Raw genomic sequence first — 19,755 nt, 5'->3', positions numbered from 1 at the left:
AGGGAAAGAAGGCACTAAAGAGAGCTCGTTTCCAGCACATTAGAGTTTTAACTCAACTGCTGGGTTATTAGAACATTCTTTACCAAGTCATTTTTGTAGATTTTTTACTTTTATTGCAAGTAAAAGCCTTGTGTAATCCCTAAGTACAGAAGCAAATTATTCTTTATCGAGGGTGGAATAGCCACCACTTAATTTTTAAGTGTGCAAATTATTCTTTATCAAGGGTGGAATAGGTACCATTTAATTTTTAAGTGTACTCTACACTCTCATATCCAAATTACTGGATTTTCTCTTTGGAACCCTGAACCTTTTTATTTTTTTTTTCGTTGCAGAAGGTATTTTAAATACCCACTCAGCAGAATCACTAGCCAATGTCAGAACTTACTGTCAAGAGCTGGAATGACTGTTTTCCTCAGAGCAAGGACCAAGCCCAAGGGAGACCCAAACAGGAAAAAATCAGTGATCTCAAATTCAAACTTCCCAAGGTTTCCTCCATCCAGCATTGTGGAGCTGCTAGATCTCCTGGACCCCGGGTCATTTCTCAGCACACTAGAATGTAAACTAAAACAAAAGGAAGAGCAAAGTGAAGTCAAAATGTCGTTCTCATCTGTTTGAAAATAAAAGGCAGGTTCTTCATTGGTTAAGTAGGTTAATTGTGTGCATACACACTATTATTTTAGCAAAAGGAAGCCAGCCCACTAACCAGCTCCACCTCATCACGCGAGTGAATTCCACGAACCCTCCTATTTCGCTAGTATGATCCAACCCACTGATTCAAGTTCCAAGCAAGATGCAGTTTTTTGGCTTCTTCTATTTATTTCTCCACTCTCTTAAAATGCTCTTTGTTGGGTGTTGCTGCTGAAGTACTACTTTGCCAGCTAACAGCAGCAAATGAAAATTACTAAATTGCATGCAGAAGTCAGCATTTGCAATGAATTTTTACTTAACGCCATTTGAATTATTATTACTGCTAGCCCTCTGCTTGTCAACATTTGTATTCTTTCCATCACCCTATTCTCAATGGTATGGAAAGCTGTGCTTACCCATTTCTTCCTCAAGGAAGTTGTTGGACAAATGTTAAGGGATTACAAAGGAAAAAGAAAAGAAACATGGGAGGGGGAAAAGAGAAAAAGAAAGATCAAAATGTGCAGGAGGGTTTCATACATTCTCATACACTGACTTTGCCCCACAGAGCTTGACAAACATTTCAGCCATGTATAATCAGCTCTGCAACCATGAGATAAATTGCATTTAATCACACACCTGTGACACCCGTACCTTCACTCCATCTGTGTATCCATATTTGTTAGCGTTACCAGCATCCTAAACACCCCGTAAACCCAGCCCTTCCAACAGCTGCAGTGAAAGCATACAACACCTGCCACTTATTCATTCTTTTTACCCTATACAGTATCTAGTTTCTCCATAAATTCAATGGATCTGAAGTGAAGGCCAGGTGTTTCTAGGTTGAAAGGTCTAATAGGTCTAGAACTGCCAAAGAACTGAGAAACAGGAGAGAGCTGGGAAACACCACCCCTCCCCACTTCCAACAGGATGCAGCACTTGCTTCTATTCTAGATCTGGTGGACTGCTGGATATCAGATGTTAAATATCACAATGCTATCATTTAGAAAGAGGTTATTTTAGGGAGTAATAAGAGGTCTCTAAAACGTCAGAGTCATAATTTTCCTGTCTGCTATGGTCTGCAGGGTCAAACTAAGCCAACCTGGCTGGAATGGTATTATTATTTAGAGCTGGAGGGATTGAAAGAGAGAGGGCCAGTTGAGAGCAGCCGAATTGATTTTAAAGCTTTGTGTAACAGAGCTGAACAAATTCTTCTGTAAAATATGTAGGATAAATGAATGACATGACAGCTTGGTCTCAGGGAAAAGTTTGCTGGCATGAAGTGGGAGAGGATGCATGTTGTGCTGCCCGTCCAGACCCTGTGCCTGCCACACGAAGTTCTACCTGGGTCGCTGCAACTTGCTGGATCTCTACAAGCGACAAGGAGGCTGCTCTCCACGTGCCGCAAAGTCCTGCTACCACTGCCTTGCAAGTACCCCTTGTGAAGCATGCCCTTGTGTATACCTTGGTGCTTGGAGGTACCTTTGCCCATGTCTGTCATCAGAGTGGGCTAATCTGATGAAGCAGCAGCTGTGAATCGCACATTCAGTTGGGAAGAAAGTAAACTGGTTTCACTCCAATCGTCTCATTCTGGTGAGCGATGCAGTGTCCCACAGGGACAGCACAGTCAGCCACCAATGCTAATAAAACCTTTGCCCCAGAGCAGAGCTGTCATGTATTCTCCCCTTTTCTCTCTCTTCACACATGCACACACAAAAGCATTACTCTATTTCTAGAGCTCTAGTTACCAACAGCAGCCCATTATTAAGTTCACTTATACTATACATAAGTATCATTGAGAAGAAAAAAAAAAAAGTCAAAACAGTGGCATCAAAACCCTGAGCATAATAGAAGATTACAGCAGTGACAGCTAGAACAAGCCTGTTTCCCTTCCCGTGATGAGCGCCTGTCTCCCTGGGGTCAGGCTGCTGCGCGATGCTGAAGTGCATCTGGAAAAGGACAATCCTTCGGTGAAACTGGAGCAGTTTTAGCTGTCAGAGCTGTGATGCCTTGTTTGGTTATGTATAATGAATACAAAACAGTTTGTAATGAGAGAGGAACCAGTGCATTAAAGAGCTGGATTCAAACAAACACACAAAACACCAGGTTGTGTATAGACCCAATGTATTATGGCAGGACACGGTTTTCTAGATAGGGACAAATGTTACGTGACACTCCCAGCACCTCCTGTGGGGAACAAGAGAAAGGCACATTCTAATAATCTGTTTGGACAGTTTTTCTCATTTTACTGGACATTTATCAGTCCTTTTAGGAGTCAAGGGAATGAGAGGAGAGGGGAAATCAGAATCCATCATGCTTCCAGCAGCCTACAGTAATCTGTTCTCCTTTTCAAATGCAACAGAGGCATTGCATGCATCAATTAAGAAAAGATCTAATGGGCTTCAGAAACAAAATCAACTAATTTCCAAAGTGCAACACAACTAGAAATACTATAGCTTTCAATGACTGAATTTAAGGAGGAGAAAGCAGTTGTGTCCTCAGATGATGCTCAGGCTTTGCTGGGCTTTGTCCCAAGGAAGTGGGTAAGCATAAGAACACGAATGAAAATTAATCTGTACTTGGCTTGTGTTCGAGTCTGCACTGGGCACCGATCAAAAAGTCTCCATATGCCAGACTGCCCAGATGATACACGTTGACTGTGCTTGTTAGGAAACCTTGGATCTCTCCTGCCAAAAGTGACATTACACTGGATTCTGGTTTTCATAAGGAACGCCATTACTAGTGATAAAATGATGCACTGATAGCACATTGTTCTGATCACCATGCTGACAGCGTACCACAACACAGTAATTGGTTCAACAATGTAAACACCCTGTTCACACCCTGCCAGAGAAGAGGAAAGTGCGGTGTGTCTGCATTCCCTGTTGTGGGTGCACAGCAGAGGGAAAGGGTCATAAACAGGACCGGTGCACCTGGCCCTTGCGCTGGCACCCTGCTCAGGGAAAGAACAAGAATGGCCAGCTCCTGCCATGGGGAGTGACTCATCTTTGATTTCCCCTCAGGTGCCACTGGCAGCAAAGGTGGATTTGGAAATAAATTAAACAGAAGGTGTAAAGGCAGAATAATTACTGTCCGCTCCTGCAGCCAGCAGCACAGCCAAGGAGAATGCCTGACTAATGAGAGGTTAAAGCCATTCCTCAAAGTCCTCCACGCTGGGAGCAGAAAAAATGGTTTGGAGAGAGGAAGCAGGAGAGAACCAGTTACAGGGAACATTTGGATAAAGGCACTGCACTGTGGCAGCTACAGCATCTACAGCCCACCCTGGACCCAGTACTCATCCCATAGAGCAGACACACATGCCAGATACCACACCAGGCCACCTTCCAACTCAATCCTGGGTATGACCCTCTGACCTCAAGAGCAAGCTGGGAAGAGGAAGCAAACTATTCCAGCTCGATCAGCATTTGCTTCTCTCATCCAGGAAGCTGTCCTGATAAGAGATTCATTGCCTGCTTGAAAATAGACAAAATGCTCATTGGTCTTCCTAAATGCAGTCATCTTTTTAAATAGAGCATCTCTATGCCCCAAACACATTCACTTTGGATACTTTCCCTCTTGTATAAACCTTTCAGTAGAGGGCCTCAGACAAGAGAGTGCAGAGTTAGAATATAAGGGCACCTATACATGTGCAGCAAGGCTGCTCTGACGTGCTGTAATTACAGCGCACCGAAGCAGACTCAATTAATCGAGTCTGCTGGAGTGTGGTAATTACTGCGCTCCAGCATCACATGCATCAGTGTCCCATGCTGAAAAATGGCAGCAGGGACACTTTAACTAAAGCTCATTCAATGAGCTTTAGTTAAAGCGCCCCCCACCACCATTTTTCAGCACGGGGATGCTGATACACGTGACATTCCAGGCGCTTTAATTAGAGTGCCTCGCAGAGCCACTCTAATTAAAAGGGCCACACCTCCCCCCCACTCCCAAAACATGTGTATGAACACCCAAAGAGCATAAGAATTGCCATTTACAGGGCCAGACCATAGAGCCATCTGGCCAGTATCCTGTATCACACAGTGACAAAGAGCAGATGCTGAAAGGGAGAGTGAACTGGATCTGACCAGGGTTTTTTCCACTGTTCCTTTCCTACTTGCAGCCTCCAGCATTTAAGGTCTAGGAAGTTCTGATTTAGAGCCCATGCCCCTCATGCCCATGCTCAATAGCTACTGAAGCCTTTTTCTTCCAAAAATGTCTCCAAACCCTTTTTGAACCTGCCTAAACTGTCCAATTCCACAACACCTGGTGGCAATAAGTTCCATACTTTCATGCCACACTATGTGAAAAAGAATGTCCTTGTGTTTGTTTTAAACTTATCACCTACAAGGTTCATGTGTGACCCCTAGTTCTTGTACTGTGAGAGGTAGTAAATAATAAATCCCTATTTACTTTTTCACCATTTAGTATTTTGTAAACCCTTATCAAGTCTTCCCTCAAACACCTCTCTTCTAAGCCAAATAGGCCTAGCCTCTTTAGACTCTCCTCGTAGGGAAGACGAATCATCTGTGTTGCCCTTCTCTGGTTCTTCTATACCCTTTTTGAGGTGTGGGGACCAGAGCTGAGCATGGTATTCAAGGTGTGGATGCACCATGGATTTATAAAGGGGCATGATGATACTTTCTGTTCTGTTTACAATTTCCTTCTTAATAATCCCTAACATTTTGTTTGCCTTTTTGATGGCTGCTGGAACAAGGACCCATTAGATGGTGGACAGCAAGGCCTGATAAAGTGTATAGGCTTCTTTGCTTGTCACTGAGTGGCCTGGGAGGGCTCAAGTAGAGACGGCGTGGGGTTCTCCTACTCCACATGCTGAGGGAAGAACTGCAGCCAGAACAGAACGGCTCCAGCTCGGAGACGCAATCCTTCAACAGTGTCTAAGTGGTGGCAGGGTTGAGTCCTAACAGACCATCAGTCCTCCCACTGAAACCTGGAAATTTCATCGAGAACCACTGGAAAAATGTAGCAGTGTATTTAAAGTAGCACCATCCCATGGCATCATGCTGAATAGCCGGTAATTTCCCTGGGAACTCAACACTCCTTACTGGAACCTAAGCACATCTGATAGTCTGTAACCCTTTCCTCAACCTTGCCCCCTGCAGACCTGTAAGACAACATCAAAACTTCAGGGGGGCACCCCTCTTGCCTCAGGACCTCCCGACTCGATTCCTTTGAAGCCTCACCTTGATAGGAATGCCTGATGCTGCTTTATTGTGTCTAGTTCATAGGTTGACGAATCGCTCCTTTTTCGTGGCAGTTGCCGCTTTGGATCCTCTCCATTGCTGCGAGGAATATCAATGTTGCTCCGGCTGAGGTGTCTGCTGGCTTCCAGATTGGAGCTGGTGGAACAGTAACTGTTGTTCACAGCTATTCCAGGGGACAAGAGGTCGGTGTCCTAGGGTTTGAAGTACACAGGCTTAAGCATCAGAGAGCTGAGTTGCAAGGGCTCCCACGTTACATCTTCCCTCTTCAAACATTCCCACTGCCTCTCCATCTGCTCTAGCATCCAGCTGAAGTCTATCTAATCTCTCACTCCATCAGATGGTTTCCTAAGGCACCCAGGGTATCTCTGTAAGCCCCTTGATCTGAGCTATTTTACCTATCTCACAGTAGTGCCAAGAAGCGGAAGAAAAATCCCCACCAATCTGAATCTCCATTCATGCTTCAGCAGCAAGTGAATCTGTCTAGTACAACAGGATGTTGGTTATAGTTGGAGAGAAGTAGGCTAGAAGGGCTCTCCAGAGTCATCTAGTCCAACCCCTGGCTGAGGCAGGATCAGCCCTATCCAGTTCTAGGCTCAGAACATCCTAGTATATGGAATTTTAATTTGATAAATGTCTGAAAACAATTAATTTGTGGTCTACAAGCCTCAAACTGAGGAGCCAGTAGGCTAGCGTATAACTAGAAGCAACACGACACGTCAGTGAGTGTCATGTAATTGGGCAATAAGTGAATGGGAGGAAAGCAGACATGCATGCTCAGCTACAATTACAGTTCAGTTAAAAGAAAGAACATTGTTCTTTCAAACAAGCCCCCTAAATAAAATGGGAAATGGTTAGGAATTATTCAAGACACACTTATATGCTTCAAGAAGCAGGTTAGCAGCCCTCTCTGGTAATAAGGTGCAGGATGACTGGAAGCAAAACTAGAGAGAGACTGGCAGTGGAGTACTCTCTTCTCTCCATAACTGATGGGGTGGTGATGTTGTAATGCTAAGTGTTGCCCCAACTGGTCTGTGGTGTAGTGCCTTACCTGCACGCTCACCACGCTTCCTCGCCGGCTGCTGTTTTGGCTCTCAGACACAGTCTGATTGCTATAACATAAGGCATCGAACCCCAGGATTCCTCCTACACAGTCCCCTACCAAGCAGACCTGAAAAAGCAAACAAAAGTAGAAAAATGCAACCCCTTGGTTTCAGCTCACAGAGCTAAGCACAGAAGGAGTAAAGCATTTAAACTCAGGAAAACACAAACCCTCATGTGTTTACCAGCTTTGCCGCTTAGATAACATCCCCAACCTCTTGGCAACCCAAGCTGTAAAGGCCTTACTGGCCATCATATCTCGGACTGGCAAGTCCTAGGTTAACAGACCTTATATTAGGCTGGAAGCTGTTTTTAGCTATGAAGCACAGTTGCAGTTTCAGGAGCAAATCTGACCCAACTTCCTCCTATGTAGGGGGAGAGGGCTGTGAAATGCATGAGTAAAAGAGGTTGGAGCACTTGTGATGTACATAGAGGCAGCATGGCTTGTCTATAGGGCTCAGGTCCAGTGCCTCAGCAGTTCCCTATGTGACTTGACTTAACCTTTCTGTGCTTCAGCTGTAAAAAGGGCTGATAACACTAAGCAAAGTCACAGCAACATAGTGGAGTTAAACACAACAGAGACTGTGAGCCTCTTGGGTACTGTGCAAATAGGAAACAAGTACATGCCTAAGGCAGGTAGAGATTATTCACTACTCCATCTGTGCAGAAATAGGTCAAACCCAAAGTGTCTTTTAAATCACTTCACATTTCTATGGCTAAGTTCCATTAACTTGATCTTTGCTTTCATTCTTATGATTCATCTCGAATAGGTTTGCTGGGCAGCATGAGAAAAATTATCTTAACAACCAAACAAGGAAAAAAACCAGCAACAAAACACCCAAATCACTGTTCATAGCCCAGCTCAATCAAGCTCTGCAATTCTTCCATGAGATCAATAAAAACAGCTTAAGAGAAAAGCAGCTTTACTTGTTTTCGGTTTGATCGTTACTAAAACCAACAACTCGCTCACCTGGCCAGTGAACGATGTGCCTTCCTGTGATTTGATGAAGTCACTGTAAGCTTGATTGGCTCTCAGAATCACTGTGGCTACCGCCTCCTGATACTGGGGGGATGATGTGGCTAGCAGAGGAAGGGCAGCGAGAGGAATGTGATCCTGACTGTTGGAAAGGCAGCCTTCATCATAGCTGTAAGGGCTGAGGCTGAATACAGGACAGGAGATAAAAGAGACAGGGCTTTGACATCTGGAGCAGAGAATACCATTTGCAGTCAACATAAGCAGTGTTTTGGATCATTAAAGACAAAAATTTGAAGGGCAAAACTTAATGTGTTCTACTGCCAATGGCGATGCAGTATGGCAAGAGAAAGCACATACACGTACACCCCTCTATCAGAAATTCATTTATATGGTCGGAATGACCCTTGGCCAATAAACTCTGTGCATTCAAGCCAAAGTATTTATTTATTAGTCAGAATAAATCAAATCATAACATTTGGGGCCACACTGCTGCTGTATTCATTGCAGCCAAGTACAGAGTTGAGACTGGGCCGCTTCCTGGTTTATTCATAAAATGTGTTCCCAAAGCATGTGCACAGCTTTCATCAATCTCATGCATCCTCATCAAACACAGATCTTATCTCAGAGCGTGAACAACAGATGCACTGTAAGACAGTAAAATTTAACGCTTCTCTCTCCCCCCACAAAAAGTCGCATTAACTTACTTAGACACCAGTGAAAAGGCTTCCGAGCAGATGGCTGGGCAAGGGACTAGCTTGATAGCAATACGTCCAAGAGCAGCTGGGTAATGCACTCTCATGACCGTGTCAAACACTGTCGTGATGGTATTGACGTCCCCTTGTTTAGAACTCTGATCGCCGCTTCCTGTATCCAGGATGTTCCCCCCATGGAGTACCAAGATGAGGACATGGATTTTGCTTGGCTGCATTAATGGCTGTGCAGATTCATCCTAAATGAAGTGTAGCAAAATCATTTATTTGCCCAAGAGTTATGACGACGTAACACTTTCCATTCCCAAATTCTTTATATACAATAATGCCACCCCCCAACAGCAAGATACTCGCTGTCCATACAAAAAACAGGCAAAATACTTTCTTGTGATGCAATGAGCAGGGTGTTTCCAGCAGAAACACAGAAGTACTAATGTTACCATTCCGGCATCAAAGCCTCATCTGGAACATGTACAATTCTAGTCACCTGCATTCAAGAAAAATCAATTCCAAGTGGAACACGAGCAGAGAAGAGCTCCTTGACAAGACAAGATTAGCATAGCTCACTTGTTATACTAGAAAAACAAAGGCTGAGGAGTGCGATTATTGCTCTCAAGAAATAGGTTGAAGTAGAGAAGAATACCATAGAAAGAAGAGTTCGTCAAGCTGTACAGCACAGGAATAAATTAAAATAAGCGGGCCAGGAATTAATTTAGGCTGGAAATAAGGGGTGCTTGTAGATGTGATGGTCGTCACGATGTACACGTGACGAAAATGCAATCTGTGCGGTTTAATGGCGTCACTCATTACACCTGTGCCAGTTTGGGGGGTTTTGAATGACTCTGCATCATTGCAAACTAGATTACATCTGGTTGTAGTTCAGTTTGCAACGTTGCCAAGTGCAACGATGCAGCTGTCAGCTTGCCCCCTGGCCACGGGAAAGGCAGACAGGCTCCACAGGAAAAAAGGATTGGGTCCCTCCCCGCTTCCTCCTTCAGCAAGTGCCTGGCTGCCACAGGCACCTGCTGAAGGCAAAGGCAGCAAGGGGCCTGATCCTTTTTTTGTTTTGTTTTCACGGAGCCTGCCCAGGGGTGAGCTGCCAGTGGGATGAGCTGCGGGGGGCCTCAGTCTTTCCCTCTGCGGCAGCAGTGCCCCTCGGGCAGGCTGCTAGTGGGCGAGTGCTGCCCCAGCTCAGAGGCAGCACCTGGCCAGATCCAACTCTTCCCCAAGCCCGTTGGGGCTTCCAGCACCCCGTGCACTGTCCCTGCTGCCCTCCCACCACCTGGGAACGGGCTGACTTGCCCCTGGGGCAGTGCGGGGAAGTGGCAGGAGCGTAGCTGGGTGTGCTGGCAGCTAGAGAAGGCAGCAGGGATGGTGTATGGCATGCTGGAAGCCCACCAAGCCCGGGCAGGCTCAGGGAAGCATGGGGTTGGTGGGCTTCCAGCGCCCTGTGTACCATCCCCGCCACCTTCTCCAGCCGCCACCAAACCCAGATGCCCTTCTGCTGCCTTCCTGCACTGCCCCAGGAGCAAGTCAGCCCATTCCTGGGCAGTCCCAGGCAGCGGGAAAGTGGCGGGTACAGTGCACGGAGTGCTGGATGCCCTTGCTGGGCTCGGAAAAGAGTTGGATCTAGCTAGGTGCTGCCTCCGAGCTGGGGCAGCACCCAGCCTGCTAGCAGCCCACTTGGGCAGCCCGAGGGGGCACCGCCATCACAAAGTGAAGGACTGGGGGCCCCCAGAGCTCAGGGGCTGCTCAGCCCACTGGCAGCTCACCCCCCCCCAGCCATGGGAGAGGCATGCAGAGTGCTGCTTCCAAGCGAGAGCAGCATCCAGCCTGCTAACAGCCCACTCGGGCAGCCCCAAGAGGCACCACAGCCACAGAGGGAAGGACCAAGGCCCCCTGCAACTCAGCGTGGCTTTTAAGATGGAGTGGGATCAGCTTATGAAAGGAATTACATGCCATGCTTGCCTGAAAGAGCAGAAGCCTGCAGTAGATGACCCGAAATGTCCTTTCTGTGCTGTATACAGTATAAGCTTGTGCATAGCAAGATACCTAACTGCAGGGAACTGCATCATTTCCAGCCCGAGAAAGGATATGTTTAAAAAACCCAGACAACATCTTATTCTGTTCCAAAGGGCTAAGAGAGAATGCCATTTCTCTACAAGCTTGTACAACATCCATCCAAACTGTCAGCATATTACTGAATAGCTGGGTAATAATGGTTAAAGCTGGTTAAACTAGAAACTCAAAAGGGAGTTGTGCCATCTCCTTGTTTACTAACACCTGCTGTGTCCAAGGGCTCAATGCATCTTAAAGGTATGATCATATGACAATGCAGAAACCATAGATTTATACATCAATCTTTCTTCCAAAGACTTTGTTCCTCTAGGGCAGTGGTTTTCAATCTCTTTTTATCTGTGGCCCCCTAAAAAATTTTTGAATGGAGGTGTGGACCCCTTTGGACATTTCAAATGGAGTTGCAGACCCCTCTAAACTGTAAGTGTGAGCATTCACATACTTTTGATTGATCACAGTCATCCTTTGCGGAGCCCTAGACATAGTCTGCAGGCTCCCAGGGGTCCGAGGACCACAGGTTGAAAAACACTGCTATATGGTAATGGAGGCTACTTTCTAAAACTTAACAGGTTCTCGCATGCTCTGTCTTTTGGAACATTTTTTCGTGGTATCTGCTGTCACAAAGCTATGACTTTTTCTCATGAAGTATCCGTAAAGCAACTAAAATTCCTAATTCTTTCTTGTATGGGCAATAGCAATGCAGGGTCTCCCCTTGCTTTTGGAGAAGCCAGGTCCAAGAAAGACGTGTACACCTGTAACATGGAGAGAACAATACTTGCCCAACTCGAAAGCACTTTGAGATTCATAGCTTTAACAGCAGGAGGCCTCCAAACATAACATAGGAATTGCCAAATAAAATTCTAAAGCCTGCTTCAAGGCTAAGCCTTCCGCTTCACTTACAAAGTCTTTAGGAAGAGGTGCAGGCTTATAAAGAGACGATTTAAAGACGTCAAGAGCAAGGGAATACACTGCACCCCTTTGTTAAGTTGTTCCCCTGGCTAATCACCTCTCTTAAAAAGCCCTATTACTGGCCAGAAGTCATCTTTGGATGAGATGCTGTAAAAAGACTATGCCATATTATTTTGTGCTATTAGGATGTGCAAATTACCACACTTAGTAATATGCAACCCTGCAGCGCCCGTAACACTGACTCTGGTTTGGAAATTCATGGCCAGAAGCACAGAAGGAGCTCTTTGGCTGAGCCACTCCTGACAAGAAGGTTTGAAATGAGTCACCATGAGTCACTACCAAGCCCAGATCCTCTGAATATTTACTGGCAACTGTTTGTAGACAGACTCCTTTCCTCTCAAGTTAGTTAACCTCTGCTTCAGAAGGAAACAGGGAATTTCTGATGAAAGGAGGGGTGGAAAAGGCTACTTAGACGCCTCGTTCCAAGTATAAGAGAAAGGACCCACAACCTGTTTCTTGAACTACAACTACCCTTTAACAAACAAGGCGCGTTGAAAACTCAAAGAAAAGAGTGGGTGCCACCCAGTAAAGGAACAAAATGTTTGTAATTCACAGATTTGCAGAGGACTCTCTTACTCCCTTCCCTTTATTTGTGAACACTGATAATCATCTATAGCAGTGCTGATTCTTCCACATTTTTTCCTAGAATGATCTTTTCAAAACAAAACTAAAAGGATCCATACATGCATACGTGGGTTGGAGGAGAATACAGTCAGTCACATGCTGATCTTTTATGGCCCCCTGGGTGAGGTGGGAGGAAAAGCCTTGCCCTGCTCACCCAAAAAAAGCCTTGCCCCACTCACCCAATACTGAAGATGAGTTCAAACCACAATGGGTAGTTTTAAGGTCACAAATCTCCAGAAAGTCCAGGCTGTTTGGATTCAGGGTTCTGGTTTGGGGCTACAGTCTATGATCAAGCTGGAAAAGCGGTTCTGCACAGTGCTGTTTCTGAATACGGTTGGTGCTAGGTTAGTTCATGTCAGAGGACAGGTACCTGCAGCATACCGTGCTGTCTAGAGACACCTGAGCTATAACAGCTACCAGACCCAATGCAGGTCATTTATCTTGCTTCTCAGTACTGTTCTAGCATGGCTTATAATAGTTTCTGGAACCTGAGCTAGCTCCAGTATCTCGACCTACTACTGCAGCAGCGTGCAGGCAGACATACACATAGGATTGTAGCAGTGTTTTTCAGTTGTGAACTACAAACACTGTTGCCTATGTGCTATTAACAATTTTGTGCAGGTAACTACCTTGGTGGGGAGACCGCATAAGCATTGGTAGGAATCAACTCCATGGCACAGAGGTACAAGAGGGACCACTCAACTACACAGAGAAAATCTCTGTTGCAATGTAGGAGGCCATTTCCTCCACCCCTATATCAGTAACATTTTATAAACAAGGGTTTTATTTAGATGCAATCTGAGTGCTTACTTCAATTATGCTCAGCCTTTCCACGCTGGAGCCAATATGGTATTCTGCTGACGGTTCGTGATACAAATCATCTGGAATTAAAGAGATTTGAAACGTAAGTAGAGTGTCAAACTCCATTTTGACAAAGTACGTACTTCTTGATCACAGCTAAGCTGACACTTTGCAACACATTCCACATCAAGACCCTATTCCCATCTACCCAAATCCCCCAGTCTCATTTAGCAATATGGGAAAGTCAAGGTATTTGTATTTTCAACATTTTTTCACAAAATCAAGGAGCTGCATCTTCATTAAATTCAACAACTAGATCTCTCTATCCTACTCTCTCTTTAACATGGAGGGTTTTATTTAAAAAAAAACCCTGAATGTGGAAACCTTGTTGATGTATGAGAAGACACAGCACATATAAAAAACAGCCCACATTCAGACAGCCGGAGAAGATATAAGTCCACTAAATACACCTGAAATGCAAGCTGCTAATTGCAAAAAAGTCATATAGCAATGGGGGGTAACAGTACTGCATGTACTTCTCAGGTAGGTGTAGAGAAGCAATGCGAGGCAGTCTCGCACAACTGTTAGAAACAATCACGCTGCACGAACTAGGAAGTGGCTGGAACTACACTCTGAGAACAGGGTTTGATTTGCTCTTCTGTCTGCTTTGTCTTCTGATCACTGCGTCACTGGAGGAATCAGTCTAACTTAATGAGTCAATTTTCAAAATCTTAAAATGACCAAAGGGAAGAAAACATTGCAAGTAAGGAGGACACAGGTGACACTGCTAAGCCTTCCCTAAAAGCAACTCTGGATGTGTGGAGAGGGAGCAAAGAGAAACAATGTCCGAGGAAAGTCTGGGTGATCGAAGGCCACATCGGAGAATTTCACTGCTGTAACAACAGACTCGCTGGAAAAACAAACCGATGCGGAAAAGAAGGGAGCTGAGTTCTCCCTGTTTCCGATCCCTGCTGGACAGGGGCAAGGCCTTTTCACCCTTTGCCTCTGTGTCTCCATTTGCCTCCGTCTCCAACTATACCTTCAGGATTCTTGCGAAGGTCAAATTAAGTGGCCAGGAAAAGCTACATGTGGTGTTAAGTAAAAAGAAATAAATTACCCTGGACATCATCGCACTCAGGAGTTTCAATTTTATCCATCAGATCATTGGAACTCCATTTGGTTATTTCTTTTGGGAACAGTTCTTCATTGTCAGACAAATCCTCTTTAAAGAGAGATAGAAAAAGCATTTTTAAATGCATGCACACTTACATGGATTTATCTGTGTGTAGATATGCACATAAAGAATATCTAAATAAACCCCCCTGGAAATCTTAATTCTGAGTAAGAGCATTAAAGTTGGAGTCAACTGTTTAACCACTATGTTGATCTTTAAAATGTGTTTTGGTGTCAACCAAAAAGACTGCTCACATAGCTCTAAAGTGCACATAAATAGTCTGAAATGCAGTTTGCTGTCTAAATCCAAGTACATTTTCCTTGCCACATTGTCTGCCTTGCACTACTTTGTGACACTGTGAGGCAATGCTAATTAGGCAGCACATTTTACTCCCAACAGTCAGGGGTAGGCAAAGTAATCCCTGCCGTTTGCCCTTCATAACTCCCAGAGGTGTTGCAAAGCTTAGCTAACTTTTTTGTCTAGCTCTCTGAGTTAAAGGGTGCTAAGTCTCATTATTATTAATACCACCAGCATCTGAAGCAGTGTAAGGAATAAAGGCAATTTAACTCCATGGGCTATTTCTGGCCTTGGAACGTTTTAATTGGTCTAAGTCTGAAGCTAGTTAAATTTAGAAAGAACAACAAGATAGAGAACTTTGCCTAAAGTTATGTTTTATGTTGAAAATGGGCTAGAAATCCTAGAGAGATAGCCCTAATGCACACTAGGAAAGGTTTGCAAATATAGTTCTGCCTGCTACAAATATAAGAAGCTGTACCAGCAAAAGCACTTTTTTGCTGGCATCATTGTGCCTGTGTGTGTGCTTGCACTAGTATTCAAGTGCTGTAGAAAACTAATCAACCTCCAAGCAACATGACAGTGACAGCAATGGTGAAGTGCAAGCCTGATTCCAGATCTATAATTCTGAATCTGCAAGCTGCCAGGGGTGGCCCCCGTTGCCCACACAAGGGCACAGACTGGCTGAAGTGCCCTCCGATACCAGGAGGCCACTGTATGCAATGGAAATGTTGAACAAGGACATCACACAGACTGAAGCCGAAAACACAGACTGTTTCATGCAGGCTTCGGCACACAAAAAAAATCCTTTCACATCCCCTTTAAAAAAGGGTGATGGTTTGGGGACCCAAGAGACGTTTCCGTACCACGCCCTTATGAACTCACCTGCAGGCTCATCAACCTTGAAAGCAGGTGGGCTCTTTTTCCCCTCCCCGTGCATTCTGACACTTGGCAGCTGGCGCATATTAAATATTTTTTTCCTACCCCGTGAAGAGGATTTAGTAAGCCCCACCAGCAAAACTGGCTCTACTTTTCAAATGCAGCACGCAAAAAAAAACTAATGGGTTTGCTGTTTACTAGTTATCTTCCTATGAGCTACCTCCATCAATTAGTCAAGCAGGACTAACAGCTGGGCTTGCTTTAATCAACACAGTTATCCAGAGATTTCTTTAATATTCCTGGTCCAGACTTGAGAAAGATCGTAGCGAAGTAAATCCTGACTGTGAACAGTGTTAAAACCTGTGTTGCCAGACAGCACAAGCAAACATGGATCCTCATGTAACCTTCACCTCCGAGAAGAGCTTCCTCATTATCTCTCATTCATTTTTCTGTTCCGATGTCAGGATTTTTGGGTATGACCTTATCAATGTGCCAAAACACTCCTGAGAAGTGCCGAGTAACTTCAGCTCCTGCTGACACAAGGCAAGGGAGCGTCCTTCTTGCAGGAGCGCACCTAGATAAATAATGTCTTTCCAAAGAGCAACAGATTAAATATTAATCAAACAAGACCTCCTCCAGCCCAGCTGGTAGTGGCCAGCTGACATCATGACTAGCTGGTGATCTATGGGAAATGAACAGTGCTTTCCATCCAGCATCTGACAGACGTGCCATAACGATCATTAAAAGACACTTCATTAAAAGACATTCAAAGCTTCAAAAATGGGTCTGTGGATGGGCAGGCGGCTGAGGCTCAGGATAGATCTCAGTTCTACCCCTGGCTCTTCACGCTTATCCCCATGGTGCCTCATTTTCCCCTCATCTAAAAGACAGAGAACAAACCATTTCCCCACCATCTGGGGAGTTTTCCGAGGCTTAAATATGAACTTCAGGTAAACGCATTGAACTCCATGGAAGGACAGGAGCTATATCATTATTCTAACCCCTGCTTCTTTCATGCAACAGAAACCCCACCAGGCAGGCTGCTCATGCTGAAAGACTAGCCGTTTTGAAGACCATCTCTATGACAGTGGAGCGCTCTTCACTCCAATACTAAAGAGCAACCAATTTGTAGCATCTCAGATCTCCACATGACAATGAAATAAAAGGCAGCATTTTAGGGAAACTCGATTTGAAATTGCATTTCTTCCTGTGATGGCAGGTTAATTTGGTTTTGAAATGGTATGTATGGCTTCATGCCTACCATTTCTCTCCTGAAAAGTTAAATTTGTAAATTTAACTAAGAGTTACACGCAGAATAATGACTGCAATTCCAGACTCAGTCTCAAAGATATAAAAGCTGTAATCTTCCAAGTCACGGGTGCCATACAGTTATTAATAAGATCATTAGTTGGAAGGCTCTCAAGATCAGGAACAAAAAAGATTTTGAAATACTATTCTTTCAAATACAAATCTGATAAGCAGCTAAGAGAGTTATATAAAGAGGGCTGAATGCACTGCTTGGCAAAGACTGTTTATTTTTAGGTGCTTCTAATAACACCTCAACCGTAAAGATAGCGACCTGGAAATTGTCATGGCAACGTGCCATTTCATTTTTTAACCACAGCATAAAAACTTAACTTAATCTGATTTTGCTCTGCGGAGGGACTCCGTGTGCGGGTTATGCGACCCGATACGGGATAGGCAGGCAAAACCGTGCGTGCCAAACAGATCGAAAACAAAAAAAGGGAGATTAAATTGTGAGCTTCTCCAGCAACTTAATCTAAATATTGAACTCATTTCCTTGAGAGGTTTAATTATAGGTCTGACTGCTGCTTAAGTGATCGCTGAATGGAATATTACTCCTGTTATTAGAACTTATTACAGTACAGATATTAGATTTTACTATATTTGTCCCTCTCTTTACCAGAAAACGCCCACAAACGAGAACATGTAGGGAGTCTAATAAGATAAAATCTTTTGGGGCTCAGATTCCACTTGCTGTATTGCAAGAAAATCTGTGTGTGTATTGGAAGCTATTATGAGGAGCTTTAAACAGCATTGACTCATATCCTAATGCACACTTAGTTTCCATGGTACTGGCCTCTCCTACAGTATTAACTGTAAATGATGTTCAATCCTTATTCACAAACTCAGTGCAGTTGGGGTCCAATCAGAGATGGCTGCAGCTAAGGAGGTAGCAGGTGGTCACCACCCCAAAGAAAGTTGCCTTAATCTAACCATTTAGAGCATTGATTTAAGAACCAAAACCCCAGCAAATTAAACACTCATTTCAAACTAGACTGAACAGAACACCATCATTATACAAGGCGGACAAATTCTGCGCTGGCAGGGGATGGGGCAGATACATTAAGCAGGTACTGTCCATTTCTAGATTCCATTATTCTGTAATTAAAAGGTAGGATGCACGGTGGCTCGGCAAGTTGATTCTGATGACTCACTTCTATTTATATTGCTATGTCAAAGCCCTTAGGTACATTTTTTATAGGCGTTACATAAGTTAATAAATAAAGAAGCATCAAATAAGCTGGTTCAGCTTCTGGTCAGGAAACACTCTGGATTTCAACCTTGACCCACCTTGCTCTCAAAATAGTCACTTAACCTGCACGAACCTGCCGTTTTGCAAGTCACGACTCCACCAGAGTGTAGCATGCCGCACTGGAGGATTTGTGCTGGCAAGGCTGAAAATTTGGGGCATGTTCATAAATACTTGATAGCAAAAGTTTTCTGGACTACATCACCCTCAGCTGCATTCACCTTCCTTGGGTCAAATATGGCCAGAATACTACCATACAACACTGGGGTTAAAGTTTCTGGCAGCATCATTTAGTGTAACCTGCACTGCTGAAGCTGTGAAGCATTAAGGCAGCTATCTTAGATTTGGACTGCAAGACTAAGGAGGAGTCTGCCTCTTGCCAGTGTGTTGTACACTACTGAGTTCATATTTACTATACATATATAGAGTGAGTGAGATATGCAAAATGTGCACATCTTCCTTCCATGTATACCCAGGGCAAACAAAAAGATGACTGGAGAAAGCTAGAGCACCTTTAAGCACTTAAGGAATTCTTCAAGTAAAAACTTCCAAAGCTGTTGAACTCTGCCATCCAAGTACTTCACCCCTTTCATTTGTCTTGATGCAAGCAAACAAGGGTATTATCAGTAGTCTTGATTACTGATAAAGACAAACTTGGGGTTCCCATACGATCCAGGCAAGATCCTATTTGTCACTGTCTTTCCGACCTGATCATTTATCCATTGAATTTCAGTCATGCTGAATCAGAAATACTGTTGTACTCACAGCTGACGTAGAGAAGGCTGTTGATTTTTTTTATTTTTACCTACATGCATTTGCACCGTAGAAAACTAAGTCCCGCATGTTAATGGCACTCACGAACATTTCCTCTTAAAAATCTGACAGATTGCATTAAACCTGAAATACTGCCATGTTTAAATGTAACAGTCTGCTGGGTGCTGCTGCGAGTGCTTTGAGGAGGTACCGTCAGGGCTGCGCAGCTCTCTTGATCAGAAAGCAACGTGCACTTTCACGCAAGGTAGCAGGTTCCTCCCTCTCTCCCTCCCCACACCACCACCATTTTAAGAGGTCAAACTGCTCGCCAAGTCGGTGCTACATACCATGTGCATCAAAGAATTCATCATCTGAGCTATCGTCAGAATCTCTGGCAATGCTCTGCATCCTCCACTCGGAGATACTATGGCGTGAGGGGCTTGCTGGAATAAACACAAAATAGTCTTATGCAATATGTGATACCAACAAGGCAGAGAGTTCCTGAGGTGGTCTTTGCTAGAGGAGCACGGTTGCGCGCCCCTTGTGAAAATCGATCGCGGCAGCATTAAGGCACAACATCCCTGGGATGCTGGCGTGATGTCAACGTACCACTTTACAGGTCCTGTTTGTTTACTGCTGTTATAACCTGCCTGCAAGCTGCCACATTACAGCAAGCTGTTTGTATCACTCTTCTGCTATTTTGAATGGCAGCTATTTATAAGCATTAGTAGGAAGTGTAAAATCATCTTGTTTTGAAAGTTTGCAATTAAGAAAGGAAGCTGTCTGATTGTAAGTCCTCTCCCCGGCTGTAATCAGCACGCGAGCCGTGCCTCACCCTTACTAACTTCTGCATGGGTAACGGACTGGAGCAGTATTGGGAAGTAATCACATTTGCTGGAAGGAAGCTGCTTCCAAACAGATCGGATGAGAGCGCCATTTAAACTTGAACTTAGTTGTTTTAAACAAAACGCTCTCAGCTATGATACCTGCAAGTGTGCGCTAGG

General features: G+C 44.4%; 1 protein-coding gene across 11 annotated transcripts in view; it reads right to left on the bottom strand.

Annotated features, from left to right (window-relative positions):
* Window positions 1–19,755, bottom strand: part of PITPNM2 (phosphatidylinositol transfer protein membrane associated 2) — a 177,835-nt gene that overhangs the window by 22,423 nt on the left and 135,657 nt on the right. For 10 of the 11 annotated variants that reach the window (XM_025198266.1, XM_006015129.3, XM_025198257.1 and 7 more), the window contains 8 exons: window positions 19,099–19,194; window positions 14,215–14,319; window positions 13,107–13,177; window positions 8,622–8,866; window positions 7,912–8,101; window positions 6,892–7,011; window positions 5,823–6,034; window positions 386–561 (listed from right to left, as the gene is read on the bottom strand). In XM_025198266.1, the coding sequence (XP_025054051.1) occupies window positions 386–561; window positions 5,823–6,034; window positions 6,892–7,011; window positions 7,912–8,101; window positions 8,622–8,866; window positions 13,107–13,177; window positions 14,215–14,319; window positions 19,099–19,194 (1,215 nt within the window). The remainder of the gene's footprint in view (window positions 1–385; window positions 562–5,822; window positions 6,035–6,891; window positions 7,012–7,911; window positions 8,102–8,621; window positions 8,867–13,106; window positions 13,178–14,214; window positions 14,320–19,098; window positions 19,195–19,755) is intronic. The other variant, XM_025198293.1, reaches the window with a different exon arrangement.

This window comes from Alligator sinensis, unplaced genomic scaffold (assembly GCF_000455745.1).
Source record: "Alligator sinensis unplaced genomic scaffold, ASM45574v1 scaffold628_2, whole genome shotgun sequence".
NCBI classification, from domain to species: domain Eukaryota; kingdom Metazoa; phylum Chordata; order Crocodylia; family Alligatoridae; genus Alligator; species Alligator sinensis.
This window is presented reverse-complemented; position numbering and strand designations above follow the sequence as displayed.